Source organism: Pteropus alecto, unplaced genomic scaffold (genome assembly GCF_000325575.1).
Source record: "Pteropus alecto unplaced genomic scaffold, ASM32557v1 scaffold220, whole genome shotgun sequence".
Classification (NCBI taxonomy): domain Eukaryota; kingdom Metazoa; phylum Chordata; class Mammalia; order Chiroptera; family Pteropodidae; genus Pteropus; species Pteropus alecto.
In genome coordinates this window covers 2,035,811-2,049,731 of record NW_006430043.1, presented here as the reverse complement: position 1 = coordinate 2,049,731, position 13,921 = coordinate 2,035,811, and the positions used below count along the sequence as shown (strand labels likewise).

The 13,921-nt window shown below is 48.9% G+C and overlaps 1 protein-coding gene across 1 annotated transcript in view; it reads right to left on the bottom strand.

Annotated features, from left to right (window-relative positions):
* Window positions 1–3,303: 3,303 nt before the first annotated feature.
* KRT82 (keratin 82) overlaps window positions 3,304–13,921 on the bottom strand; it is an 11,669-nt gene continuing 1,051 nt past the window's right edge. Inside the window, exons 2-9 of the mRNA XM_006904600.1 lie at window positions 12,561–12,769; window positions 10,103–10,163; window positions 9,320–9,415; window positions 8,795–8,959; window positions 6,072–6,197; window positions 4,346–4,566; window positions 4,088–4,119; window positions 3,304–3,545 (exon numbers count right to left, since the gene is read on the bottom strand). Coding sequence (XP_006904662.1) covers window positions 3,304–3,545; window positions 4,088–4,119; window positions 4,346–4,566; window positions 6,072–6,197; window positions 8,795–8,959; window positions 9,320–9,415; window positions 10,103–10,163; window positions 12,561–12,769 — 1,152 coding nt within the window. The remainder of the gene's footprint in view (window positions 3,546–4,087; window positions 4,120–4,345; window positions 4,567–6,071; window positions 6,198–8,794; window positions 8,960–9,319; window positions 9,416–10,102; window positions 10,164–12,560; window positions 12,770–13,921) is intronic.

Below are 13,921 nucleotides of genomic sequence, written 5' to 3'. Positions count from 1 at the left end.
GAGTGACAGGACTTCAACTGGGAACTGAGGCTGTGTGGCTCCATTGTTCTGTCCCCTCCTTTTCCGTGTGTGGATGTGCATCTCTGAATCACAGACTCTCTGGCTCATAGCTGCTGATGCCTCATCCTGGAACACCCTCTGTGCCTCCCTCCCCTGAGTTCTGCTGTCCCTCAGGATCCAGCTTGCCTGCCCCTCCTCCTGGGGACCTTCCTGAGGTCTATGAGGAGGGTGGGACTCCCTTCGCGACAGTGTTCACATCTGTAATGGCCTGTTCCAGTGGTGTATTCCCTGCTAGTCATTATTGAGATATATTTCACATACTATATCATTCACTCATTTAAAATGTATAACTCAGTGATTTTAGTATTTTCCTATATATGTGGAACCATCATAACAGTCAATTTTAGAACATTTTCGCCACCTCATAAAGAAAACTTTAGCTCTCACATACACCCCCAACCCCATCTTCTCCTCCCTCCAGACCTAAGCAACCACTAATCGTCTTTCTGTTGCTATAGATTTCTATATTCGGGACTTTCATATGAAGGAAATCATACACTATGTGGTCTTTGTATCTGACTTCTTTTACCTACCACAAAGTCTTCGAGGTTCATCGATGTTGCAGCATGTATCAGTAATTCATTCCTTTTGATGACTGAATAACATTCCATGGTATGGATATGCCACATTTTGATTATTCATTTGTTTGTTGATGGATATTTGAGTTGTTTCCACTTATTGTCTTGTGAATAGTACTGCTATGAACATCCACGTACACGTTTTTGTGTGGACATGTATTTTTATTTTCCCTGAGTAATGTTGCAGCATGTATCAGTAATTCATTCCTTTTGATGACTGAATAACATTCCATGGTATGGATATGCCACATTTTGATTATTCATTTGTTTGTTGATGGATATTTGAGTTGTTTCCACTTATTGTCTTGTGAATAGTACTGCTATGAACATCCACGTACACGTTTTTGTGTGGACATGTATTTTTATTTTCCCTGTATTTTATTATACCTAGGAGGAGAATTGCTGAGTCACATGGTTACTCTGTGTTTAACATTTGAGTACCTGTAGACTGTTTTTCAAAGTGTCTGCGCCAGTTTACAGCTCCTATAATGGGCTCTAGGTACTGTGTCTACTGTGCCTACTGGGTAAGTCGGCCCTGGCTGGGGCTTCCTTGTTCACCACCATGTCACTAGCCCCTGGGTGTCCTGATGCATAGCAGGTCCTTGATAAATACATATTGAGTGAACGAATGAATGAATGAATGGGTTCTTTCGAATTTGCTGCCCACAATTCCGTAACCCTAGACTTCCGTTTAGACTCTGTCCTTACAATCTTCTCCGTGAATCTTTCTCTAACTCCTTTGTGGGCAAAATCGTGAGCTGGTTTTTCTCAGTCCTCCCATACTCCCTCGCTCTCATTAATGACTCTTCTGTGAGGTCAAGAGTTCCTCCAGGGCTCAGAGGGTGTCTTAGTCACCTCTGCATCATCAGCTTCTCATGCAGGGCTTGACGTAGAGTAGATGCTCTGTGTGAGGCTGTGGTGGAAGGGGAGCTGCACCCCAGTGCTCAGGAGAGGGGATCACAAGGAGGAGTTTGTGGTGGGGGAGTTGTTTCAAGGGATCAGTGAGGCAACAGGGAGGGTATCAAGGCCCCACAGAGGGTGGAACTGCTGCTATCAAGTCTCATCTGCAGATCTTGGGGCTTCTAAGAAGAAGAGACTAGAGGTTTCCCCTCCCTGGCTAAGCTGCCATCCATCTTCACTGCTTTCCCCAGGTTGCGGATGTCCTGCAGTGAGACTGGGTCCAGGATGGGGAGGCAGAGCTCAGGGCTTGGATGCTAATACATGATAGGGAACCCCAAGAACTTTCTCTAGGCTATGTGCACGGGACTGCATGATGAGAAGGCTTATGTGCAATAGGCATGTGGTTTTTAACGTGACAAGTGACTCGTAAACTATTGGGGTGTGATGTGTAGTTTTTAAGTGCAGTTTGACTGGATCCACGTTGATTTCACACACCACTTACAAATCATTCATACGTAGTTTTCCCATTTGTGTAATAACCTTTATTTCCACTCCCAGGCCCCTCAGCCTCCAGCCCCCAAAGGCTGCTCACAAGAGATTCCTCCTCTCTTACCCCACAGAGCAGGTTGAATAATCCTGATTCCTGTAGCCTATGACCAGTAAGTTTATTGGGAACAGACAAGCCCAGAGACTCTTGGCACAGATAGGATCCCTGGGAGGACAGGGCTTCTGCAGATGCAGCCGTAGGGGTGGGGTCTGGGGGGGTTGTGGATGGGACCAGCCTAGCACCTTTCCCTCCCTCCCAAACTCTGAACCAGAGCCTTTAAGTCTGCTGAGGTAACCCCACATCACTGTGGCCAGAAAAACAGTTTCATATCAGACCCAAAGCAAGAAGAAGTAGAGAGAGGGAGCAGGAATTGCATAGCTATGTACAGAAGGTGGGGTTGGGGCTTGAGTCCATTGAGCAAATAATGTCAGGTCTTGATTGTCCCTCTGTCCAGATTATTCCATGTCCCCTTGCCTTTGTTCTAGGCGTGTTTCTATCTTCAGTTGGCCAATATGATCTCAGGAAAAGGACATATTTTCATAGTGTGAGTTCAACACCTCTGAGCAGGTAAATCTACCGCCACCTGTTTATTCTGTGTGCTAACTGAGAGGACCATGAACAGGTCCTAAGTGATCCTGAAATCCTGGCCTGTGGCTTCAGAATTCAGAATGGGGTTTTGGAATGTCTCCTTTGGACATTTGTAATAGTGAATGTTTTAGGTGGATGTTAAAAGAAATTCCCTTTTCTTAAGTGCATGAGAATTAGAGGTAAGGGAGATGGGGAACCTCCAGGGGTCAGGGGAGGCTAACTTGGTGGGGAAACTTCTGTGAGATAATCCACAAAGCAGAACATCAGTGATGTGCCCATTTGGGCTTCTCATCTGGAAGAGAAGTGGTTGGTGGCTGTTGTCATTCTCTTGGCCACTCTAGGGCCTAACTGTCGGCAGTCCAGGGGAAACAGGCAATGCATTCTCTTTCTTTGCATACTACTCCCACCCCCAGTGCCTAGCTCAGAGTCTGCATACAGCTAAGTGAATAGTGACTAGAAGATATGGATGAACCAGAGGAACGGCTTCCAGTGAAAACCCAAAGGAAACCTAAGGTCAGTACAGGAAGATGGGGTTTTGGAATCTCCTGGGCTTCTGCCCTGGTAGGCTGAGCAACATCCAGGCGGGGGGCTGGTGTACTGTCCCCTGGGCTTCCAGCCTCTAGGGTGGTGCTAACACTTGTGGCAGGAGGAGCCACCCCCAGCCCCTAGCTTCATGCTGGAGCTCTGCCCGCTCCGGAAGCCCAGGAGCCCCTGGGGCTCACAGGGGACGTAGAGTTCACTGGTGCCCACAACACTGCAGCCCCCACTGCTCTTGAGGACAGTGGTGCCCCCTGGGCAATACTCGGTCCTCAGCATGGGCGTGCTGACCACACATGGCTCGTACAAGACAGCACCTTTCGAGCTGCTCACAGCTGTGGGAACAAGAAGGGATGCTCAGGGCCCTGTGTGGCTCTAAGGGCATTGTCCTGAACTGTCTCAGCCAGGCTGTGCCCCCTACCTGCAGCCACTCGCCTCTAAGGGCCCCCTGCCCCAATTACTAACTTCCATGTCTCCCACCCTAGCCACAAAGTGCTTACTGGGTACCCACGTGCCACACTTCTTTGCCTAGAGCCTTGGCTTCTGCTTCACCCTTTCTCAGTGTCTACTTGTGTCTACTCAGTGTCTACTTCAAATCCACTTTCTCCAGAAAAGCTTCCCCTTGTCAGTGTGGTTCATTGCAGTTTCTGGGCCCTGAAGCACTGGAACCACCATGCATATCTGCTCCTCATTCTCACTCCCAAAGACTTGGGTAGCCCTGCAGGAGACTTCTCCCTCTGACCAGGAGCTCTCGGCGGACAGAAGTCCTCCTTTGCGGTGGGGAAGCATGCTGAGGTCTGGGCAGGGGTGCTGTGGCCTATGTTGGGTTCATCAGCCCCCACAACCCCAGAGCCCTTGGGGAGTGCTCATTACTCACAGATATTCACCGGCCCGATGCCTTCGCACAGCCTGGGGTGAGAGGAAAAAGAAGACATGAAGTAACTGCATCAAAGAGAACGAGTCTGATTGGTGTGCAACACCCCCTTTCTTCTGCCTGCACCACGGGTCTTGTTCATGAGGAGGGTCTGCAACTATATGCTGTTCTGGATTTTCCACGACTGCGAGATGAGCAGGGGCAGCAGCAGCAACCAGAGGGCAGGAGAACATACACACTTGGCGCCCATGCTTGACTAACCTGTGCTCCTCGCCCTCCAGCAGGCGCCTGTAGGTGGCGATCTCGATGTCCAGGCCCAGCTTGGAGTTCATCACTTCCTGGTACTCCTTGAGCAGGCAGGCCATGTCCTGCTTGGCCTTCTGCAGGGCCTCCTCCAGCCCCGCCAGCTTGCACTTGGCATCGTTGAGGGCTGCCTCACCCTGCTGCTCCGCCTGGGTCACTGCAGCCTCTAGTTTGCAGCGCTGGGGGAGAGGGCACAGAAGGCATTATGGGGGGCCCCTGGAGCCTTAGGTTGACTGTCAGAACAACAGAGAAAACCTGGTCATTGTGAGGTAATAGAAAACACATTTATATATATCGGTCTCTGCCTCTTGTTTCTGGCATAGAGCTCCTAAGACCCTTGTAATTTTCTAAGTGATAAGAGCACTAGAAGCATCTTTGGTTCTAATATTTGATCTTTGACCCCAGTTCCTGACACAGATTTCCTAAATCCCCTGGAATTTCCTTGGTGATAGCAATGTCTTTTGTTCTCATGAGGTGACTCTGAGTGGGCTCCTGGATAACTCGGATGGGGACTGGTCACCAGAAAGACCAAGCCATGATTAGAAGCTTGGGATTTTCAGCCCTGCACCCTATACTCCAGGGAGGGGACATGGGCTGGAATGGAGTTAATGATTAATCATGCCCATGTGAGGAAGCCTCTGTCAAATCCCAACAGGGTTTGGAGAGCTTCCAGGTGGGTGAACGTGCGTGGATGTTGACTGGTGCGCCCAGAAGGCACTGAAGTTTGGCGCCCCTCTGCCCATGCCTTGCCTTACTTATTGCTCCCATCTGATGTTCATCTGTATCCTTTATCATATCCTTTTATAACAAGCTGGTGAACAGTAAGTAAACTGTTTTCCCGAGTTCTATGAGCCGCTCTAGCAAATTAATCGAACCCAAGGAGGGGGTTCTAATTTGCAGCAGATTGGTCAGAAGCTCAGGTGACAGCCTTGACTTGTGATTGGCATCTGAAGTGGGGCAGTCTTGTGGAACAGCCCTTAACCTGTGGGATCTGATGCTATTCCCAACTGGTGCCGCAGAATTGATTGGTGTGGGAAAAACCCGTATATCTGGTGTCAGAAGTGTGGTGAGTATGGTAGTAGTGTCAGAGTAAAAGAGAGACACCGGGTGAAGAGTCAGATTTTCCTACAGTCTTGGTTACATGGCAGATTCAAATCTGCTATGGGTTTCATCCTAGGATGGTGACCTCTAGTTCATCTGGGGGACTGGGACCAGTTCTCCTGTCTACAAAACCTCAAGAAGACCTGAGAGTTTCTCTTAGAAATTTCTTCAGAGCTAATAGATTTTAAGTGTCTGACTAGTCTTCACTAACCTAGGAGAACAAAATGTATCTGATTTTACGAACTCTGCAGAGTCACTTTGAATTTCAAGATCATAGAATTATAGTCTTTGGCTTAAAAGAGACCATGGAGACCATCTTTTCTATGCTCCCATCTACTGATCTACTTGCTATTTCATTTTTGACGGTAAGTCGCTTGCTTCTGGGAGACCTTGCCATTTCCTGAGGTTGCTCCTCCTGTGGCTGGTCAGCTCTTTTATAGAAAGGTCTTCACCCTCTTAATCGAGGCAGCATAAGTTTACTCCCTCTTCAACAGCACTTCCGGGGAGGGTGGACCCACCCCGCATGATCAGGCAGTGGGTCATCCTGGAATGGGCCCTCATAACAAGGTCTTTCTGGCCTCACCTGGGCTTTGACACTCTCAATTTCTTGCTGCAGCCGCTGGATCAACTTGTTCATTTCCAGGATCTCGTTCTTGCGGTTGCGGAGGTTGTCACAGTGGTTCCCGGCAGTCAGCCGCAGCTCTTCATACTGTGGGGACCTAGAGGTCAGAACTATGACACTCGCCACTGTGGCACCTTCTAACCTCCTTTCTCACTGTCTCGCATCTCTCCTCCCGCAACTTCCTCACTCAGACACTCTCTAGATTCTTACACTTTTCTGCTCCCTATCCCCTTTCCATTTCTAGTTAATTTTGTGGTCTTTTTCTAGGATGCTCCTAAGTCCCTTCTCACCTCCCAATCCTGAACAGTGAGGCTCATTAAATTCTTCTCCAAGCTCCTCTCTCTGTTTAGCTGTTCAGTGTTTTGTCCTTTTCTCTCTCCGCTAGAGCCTGCGTATTACCTGAGGGCTCTGTCCCTTTTAGATGTCCTTGGACCTCAGAAGGGGTTTCCCTGTTCAGCCTGGGATGACTAATAGACCAAGGACTAAAGACAGACCATGTCTACCCCCAGGGTGACTAAGTTTGTATATTTCCTCCAAAAACGATTGAAAAAGAAATGCAATGTCTCTTCATATCTTGGCTTAACACTTTTTCTTTTTCTTTTTTTTTTAACGTTTGCAACTCTGAAGCCAGTTTCTGTAGAGTGTGTTATGAAGTACATTTATAGATTTTTGAAAATTAGCCAACTTTAGATTTTCGGCACATAATGGATGGGAACGTTTTGCATAGAAAATGCAAAACAAGAGATAAGCACAAATACCTCTCTTCGGCCCTTTGGTTATTTGCTTATTGTGTGAAAGCCTATAGTTGCCTAATCGATATCCACTCTTCTCTTCTGCAAACAGAATTCTGCTTTTGTTTGGCATGGCAATGAGCCCAAATAAGAGAATATTGCTCAGCCTTCTCATTAGTGAGATCTATGGCCCTTGCTGGTAGGGTTTCCAGGAAAGCTTTTCGAAGTAGGCAACTGGCATGTTTGGCATGTTTCTTTTGCCTTCTGTTCTTCTTCCTGCCTGGAATGAGTATGTGAAATTGGTGTTATGGCAGCCATCTTGAGACATGAAGCAACCATGAGGATTAAAACAAAACAAAAGATGGAGAGTAGAAAGCTAGAAGGTGCCTATGTCCCTGATGGTGACATAGAACCTTGCATGGCAGTCTATTTCTGAACTTCAAATTACTTGAGAAAAAGTGAAAACTGAATTTGTTTTAATTATTATTATTATTTTTTTAAATTTCTGATCCTCACAGCTAAATACAATCCTTAAATAACAGAGTTTTCTTTCTGGTTCTGATTTAGGAGGATGGGTAACTGATGTTGTTTTTCCTGTGCCCACCTGACTAATGGGTGGCCCAGGAGGACAACAGGAGGAGGGGCCAGCTGTGGCGAAACCTGTTGAGGATGGGCTACAGTCTGTGTCACTAAGAACTGACTTCAGGCCAGGGTTTTGATATCTTTGGTCACCACAGATCTCTAGACAATGGGCACAGCATCATTTGGAGGAACTCCCTGGGCACTGGTACCTACAGTATTCAGAAAAAAGTCCAAAGTACTCATCTCAGCTCTGCACATCTGCTGTGATCTGACCCCATGCTACCTTTCCAGCCCCATCTCCTTCATGGCACTCCATACTGCGCGCCTCACTTTCATGTTTCTGCATCCTGGCTCCTGATGCCCCTCAGCTAGACACACCTTTCCTCCATGCTCTGCTTATTGATATTGTACTTGGCCTTCAAGCTCCAGATCAAATGCCAGTGCCTCTGCCTTTGCAGACACATTTGTTCCTGAAGTCATCACACTCCCTTAGCCTGATGCTCCACCTTAGCAATCGCTTCATGCTACCTTGTTTTCCTGTTTAGTTGGTTACCCATTTCTCACTCTGTGGACTGTAATCTCTTTGAGCACAGGGATGGTCTGACTCTTAGTATCCTTGTGGTGCCGCACACCTCAGAGTAAGGCCATCCTTTCCTGGCTGCCTTTTTTAAAACCATATTCCCACAACGCTCCCTGTGCTTTACCTTGACTTATTTTCTCCGTAGCATGCATCCCCATCTAACATACCTGTACTTATTTGTCTCGTTTGTTGTCCGTCCCTCCCCTGCCCCTGCCTCTAGAATGAAAGCGACACAAGGGCAGGGATTGCTGTCTGTTGTTCTCTGCTGGAATCTAGCACCTAGAATGGGGCTTGGCACATGATGGATGCTCAAGAAACAGTTGTTGAATAAATGAACAAATGGTGCCTTTCACAGATAAAGCAGATGAGACTGAGATGATAATATTGATTAAATCAAATTGCCCTCCCAGCAAGCCCCTAATTACCTAAGTCTGGAGCTACCTTAATCACCCTTTTTCTCCACCATTAGTAACCATTCCATGCCATTAGTGTCCTCGGATGCCTTGAAGCCCAGAGCCCTCTTTTCCATCATTGCCAATTAGTATTCCTTGAATTCATTTCCAGGGAGGCTGTGGGTAAATAGAGCTGGGACACCTTGGCACCCTGATCTCTCTGTGAAGTCCATTCCCTCCAGTTCCTCTAGCACTTGGCCTGGGGCCTGGCAGAAACAACAGGGGCTGGAGTTTATGGGGTTCCCTGTTTCTGTGATGTGGCATGACCCTCTCATTATCTTTTACCCATTTTCTGGGTGAGAGTGGGTCTGGGGACCCCATTCCCCACCCAGGCCTCACCCGGCACTGGTACCAGGCCTCTGCTTCAGCTTTGCTGCGGCTGGCGATTTCATCATACTGGGCCTTGATTTCAGCAATGATGCCATCCACGTCCAGTGCCCGGCTGTTATCCATCTTCACTATAATGGAGGTCTCTGAGATCTGAGACTGGAGCAGGCAGATCTCCTGGGGGTAGGGTGAGGATGGGTGAGATTTTTGAGGATAAAGCAGGAGAACCTGCTCTGACCTTCCCATAACAGCTTTGCACAGGACTTTGCCATAGCTGTCCTGGGCCTTCAATCACCAACCTGCTCCCCATCTCCCACCCTCTAGTTATACAGAGATCCAAGAGCCAAGATCTGAATGATCTGAATTCTGGGGGGTCTCACTACCTGAGAACCAGCTATCTCATACTGATTTCTTCACATGCTCACTTTTTAATCTGCTTGCCCTGAAACATACAACTGGGCCAGAGCTTTGCCACCCCATTGTCTTCACAGAACTGGCCCCTGCTCTGCCACCTGTGGGTAGCATGGCTGCAGGTACCTCCTCATACAGGCCTTTCAGGAAGTCGATCTCCTGGACCAGAGCCTCCACGTTTGTCTCCAGGTCAGCCTTCATCAAGAAGGCTGTGTCCACATCCTGCAATCAGAGAGGTGACAAACATAACCCAGGGCTGGGGGAACATGGGAGGGCCACCCCTTCTGCCGGCTGGACCAGTCCTAGCAAGTGGGTGGCAGATGGCAGATGTGGGATCAATTTTTTCCTCATTTAAGCCCATGTGAAAGTGAGGGGTCACAAAGCCAAGGATGGAGAGAGGGGTCCCCAGCGCTAGGATCCCATGCCTGGACCTGACACCCTGTTGGGGAAGGATCAGAAGAGAACAGGATTTAAAGGAGCCTTGAATGCAGTTTCTCAGAGCTCAACGTGTGGGGCTCAGGCCAGAAAACACCTAGCTATCTGTCTGGGGAACCATGGCAATGGTTTTCACCTTTTGGGGTTTGAGTCAGAGTTTTTGTTTTGCCTTTGATTTGGCTTTACCACATTTCCAGCTTCTTGGGCGGGTGTAGACACAACCCCAACAAGCTTTACCCACATGGGTTTGGAGATAGAGGCCAGATCAATCACTGCCTTAGGAAGGGGTGTAGGACACTGGCCCGCCTCTTTCCCAGGATGACCAGGGCTGGCACTGTGGTCTGAGGGGTAAGAGACCCTTTTGTAGGTGGTTGTGCTGCAGACACGTTTGGATTTAGTGCAGGGCCCGAGTGTCCCAAGGCCAGCTGGGCCAGCTCAGGGGGCTTCCTCCCTCCCCGTGCCACCCTCTCTCACCTTCTTCAAGGTAACAAACTCGTTCTCCGCACAGGGCCTCAGGGACAACTCCTCTTCATACCTGGTGGAATGGGTGGGGAAAAAATGTTTCCGGCACCTTGTGGGGTGTGGAAGGAGCCTTGGTATCAGGCCTGAGGGAGGGGACCTTTCGGGGGCAAATCTGCCTCTCACTGACTGGATGCCCTAAGGAGTCATCAGGTTCAGCCCCTGTCTCTGGACACCTCCAGTTCCTCTAGCCAGTCAAGATAGGTGATTATTAGCACAGCCTCTCATTGGCCACTTTGCCAGTTTACCCCGCTCTCCACTCCCCACTAGCCTGCTCCTGTGATGAATCATCCTCTGGGAAGTCCTTCTTAAGGCTACCTTCATTCTGTCTTGCTGTTAAGAAAGCCTACTTCATCTAGTCATTTCCCCTGGGAAGGGGGCAAAAAACTGGCTGCCTATTGCTGGCACAGCTGTCTTTTCTGAGTTGTTCTGAGAGTTGGCTACAATCGCTGAAATCCCAGCTGACCCCAAGCCCTCCTCACCAGGAGAGTCTTAAGCCTGGCCCCTACCTGCAGCTCGGTTGCAGAGGTAGCAATTACCCACTTTACCAGACCCATAGACACAGTCCAGACACTGCCTATTTCCTCTAGGCTCCATGCTCACCCACTCACTACCCCCTAAGGCAACAGAATCAGGGTCAGGGGATTCATCTGGCCAGAATGACTCAGTTTGAAGAGCAACATCAATCCATTAAAAGCCTCACTGTACTTCCTGACTCCTACCCTTCCTTTTCCCAGCAGAACTCTGCCACAGCATGAGCAGTGGATGCTGGAGCCTACAGCCTGGGTTCAAATCCCGGCTCATCATGTGCTAGTGATGTGACTTTGAGTAATAGATTTGGCCTTTCTGTGCCTCAGTTTCATGATCTGTAGAATGAGGATAACACTAGTCCTGCCTCATGGGGCTGTTGTGAGTTAACATAGCACATGAGTTAATATCTGCGAAGGTCTAGGCCTGGCATAGGGTACATACTGTGTAAGTGTTGGCTATTATTGTTAAAATACCATTCAATCACATTCTTCTCCCATTGTCCCACTTTTAAAGTCCAAAGTCTTCATCTTGAACTGCAAGCCATGTCTCCTGACCATCTTGTGTCTTACCCCTCAAAAAGGCATTGCTCCTGCTGAGACGGCTGGCCTTCGCCCCTCCCACAGCCTCATGACATCTCACCTGTCACAGTCCGCTTGAGTCCTTCGCTCTCACTTGGCATACTCTGGCCCTTCCTTGTCACCTATTCCTGGCCCTTCTCCTTTTCCAGGGTCTACTTTGGACTCTTCTGTTATAAGAACCAACTGGAATGAAGCATATCCTTCAAGGCCCGGAACAAATGGCATCTCCCCCAGGAAGCCTTTCTTGGCCCCTTCGGCTCTCTCACTCTCTTGGGATTCTTCTTCTCTTCTGCTTTGTGCTACCTTGTAGCTGTTGGTCTGTGCATCTCAAGGGAAGGAGTCAGTCTTTTCCATAACCACAGGTAGGCATGTGGTTGACACCCGCAGCATGAGTGTTCCCCACGTGGCTCCACTCCACTGACTCGCATTTTTTATGAATGGTTGCTCTCAGCACATTCACACTGTTTCTTGTCGATTAAAATGTGTCTCTCCTAACCCTCCCCCACCAAAATGTGCTTCTATGGGATCCTGGGCCCAGAGAGACCCACCTAGGATCATGAGTCAATTTATCTGGGCCTTGGCTTCTTGTAAGCACTGGATCTACTAGCCTTCAAGCTCTTCATTAACATATGCTTATCAACTACATTCTGCCACCTGAGTCAGGCCTGAGCTGCAGGTCTAGCAGCCTACAGAACCTTCGCCACAAAGAACGAAGAGGACAGTCAAGGGAGACAGAGGACCTGATAGTGAGAGGAGGGGTGATGACTTGCAGCTGTGACCGGAGGATTAGAGAAGCTGGAAGTCATGGAGTGAGAGAAAATATAGGATATATCAGCCTGGATATGGTTCGAAGAGATGCTGAGAGAGGGCTTATCAGAAGAAGGAACAGGGAGAGAAAAGGCTCAGAGAAAAGAGGGTTTGGGGATCCGTTTGGGGAATAAGAAGTAATTTAAGAAATGCAAAGGATTGGTGGAAGATAGGGCAGAACAGAGCATAGCCCCGGAATGCCAGAAATGGCATCGGAAAAGTTTTGTTTTACATCGAGGGGGAGAATGCGGGCCTTCCTTAGGCAGGGAGGTAAGAAGGGAGATGAAGACACATACACACTTTCAGAGTTTTTACCGTGTGCCAAATGGACAGTATCCTAGATGCTCTGCCTATGTTATCCACTCTAATTGTTCTACCATCGAATGAACTAAGTTTTAGCTTCCCTAAAACTTTTTATAGATGGGGAGACTGAGACCCAGATTGTTTACACAGCTTACCCTGGGTCCCCTGGTGGGGTGAAAGGGGAACAGACTCACTTTTTCTTGTATCCCTCCAGCGTGTCCTGGAGGCTGCAGAGCTCCGACTCTAGCCTGGCCCGGTCCCCAGCTACGCAGTCCAACTGCCTCCGGAGGGTGCAGATGTATGCCTCGAAGATGGGCTCTATGTTGCTCAGGCAGCACCTCTGCTGCTGCATGAAGTTCCATTTGGTCTCCAGTAGCTTATTCTTCTGCTCCAGGAACCGAACCTGCAGCCAAGAGCAGGATATTACTGGGCAGCTGGGACCCTGGGGACTATGCCTTGAAGAGAGTAAATGGTGGTGGGGGCAGCGGAATCAGTTTCTGCTCTCTCTCCTGACACACTGCTGCCGATACACTAGAATTTACAGGTTAAGTTCTCTGCATAGACTGGTACCTGAGGTTATGTCTCTGTGGGTTTCCCCTGTCTGGGGGAGCTTATAGGACCCACTTTACACTCAGGGGTTGCCATAAGGCTTGGGGCAGGTCCTCCTTCCAGCCCTGCCTGCCTGCCTCCCACCAGCTTTGTAACCTTGGCCGGGCCAGCCCATCCCTTTAAGCCTTGCTTTCTTTCCTAAAGCTCCTACTTGGAGTTGTGCATGGGAAGCACTTTGCAGATCAGCATGCTAGAGTAAGCAGGTGACATTATACCCAGGAGGAGTTGGGCTTTCTTCAATTACAGCCTGGGGACACTCAGGGGAGACGGGCAGATCAAAAGCTCTATCCCAGGACTTTAAGCTCTTTTCATGGACTCTGTTCCATCTTGTATGGCTATGTGCAAAAACGTCCCTGTCACAGTAATGAGGAGAGCTACTGGCCCACCTCCTCCATTTTTGTGGCTTAGAAACCAAGATTAAGAGAAGCTGAGTGAGTCACTGGCAGAGGGAACACGGTCTCCATTCCTCACCCTGGGATTTTCTGTATTGTGCATTGGTGTGATATTGCTGACAGCCAGGGCCCACATTGTTAAAATGAGTTTGCAACCAGAGTTTAATGAGCTTTCAAAACTACACTACAAGTGTAACAATTCCCATTTACTAAAACAATTTCCTTTTTGGAGCACTTCTGCATGTATTACCTCCTTTCATCTTCCCACCATCATCTCCTCCTTCCCCTCCAGGCAGCAGGGGCCCTGAAGCTGAGAGGTGAGAGGTTTACACAAGGCCTCGAGGTAACAGTCAGGAGTGGGACCAATACCAGGGTCCAGGTTTCCTTAAAATCTGGCCCAAGACTCTTTGCCCTAAATCTTGGGATCACCAGAAACACTGACTCAGCCCTTGGCATGTATTCTAACCCCAAGAAACTTTCTGGGGTGTGAGGACAGGCCCAGAGGCAGCTGAGGGTGACTAGCCAGTTCAGCACCTTCCAAAGGCAGCATGTCC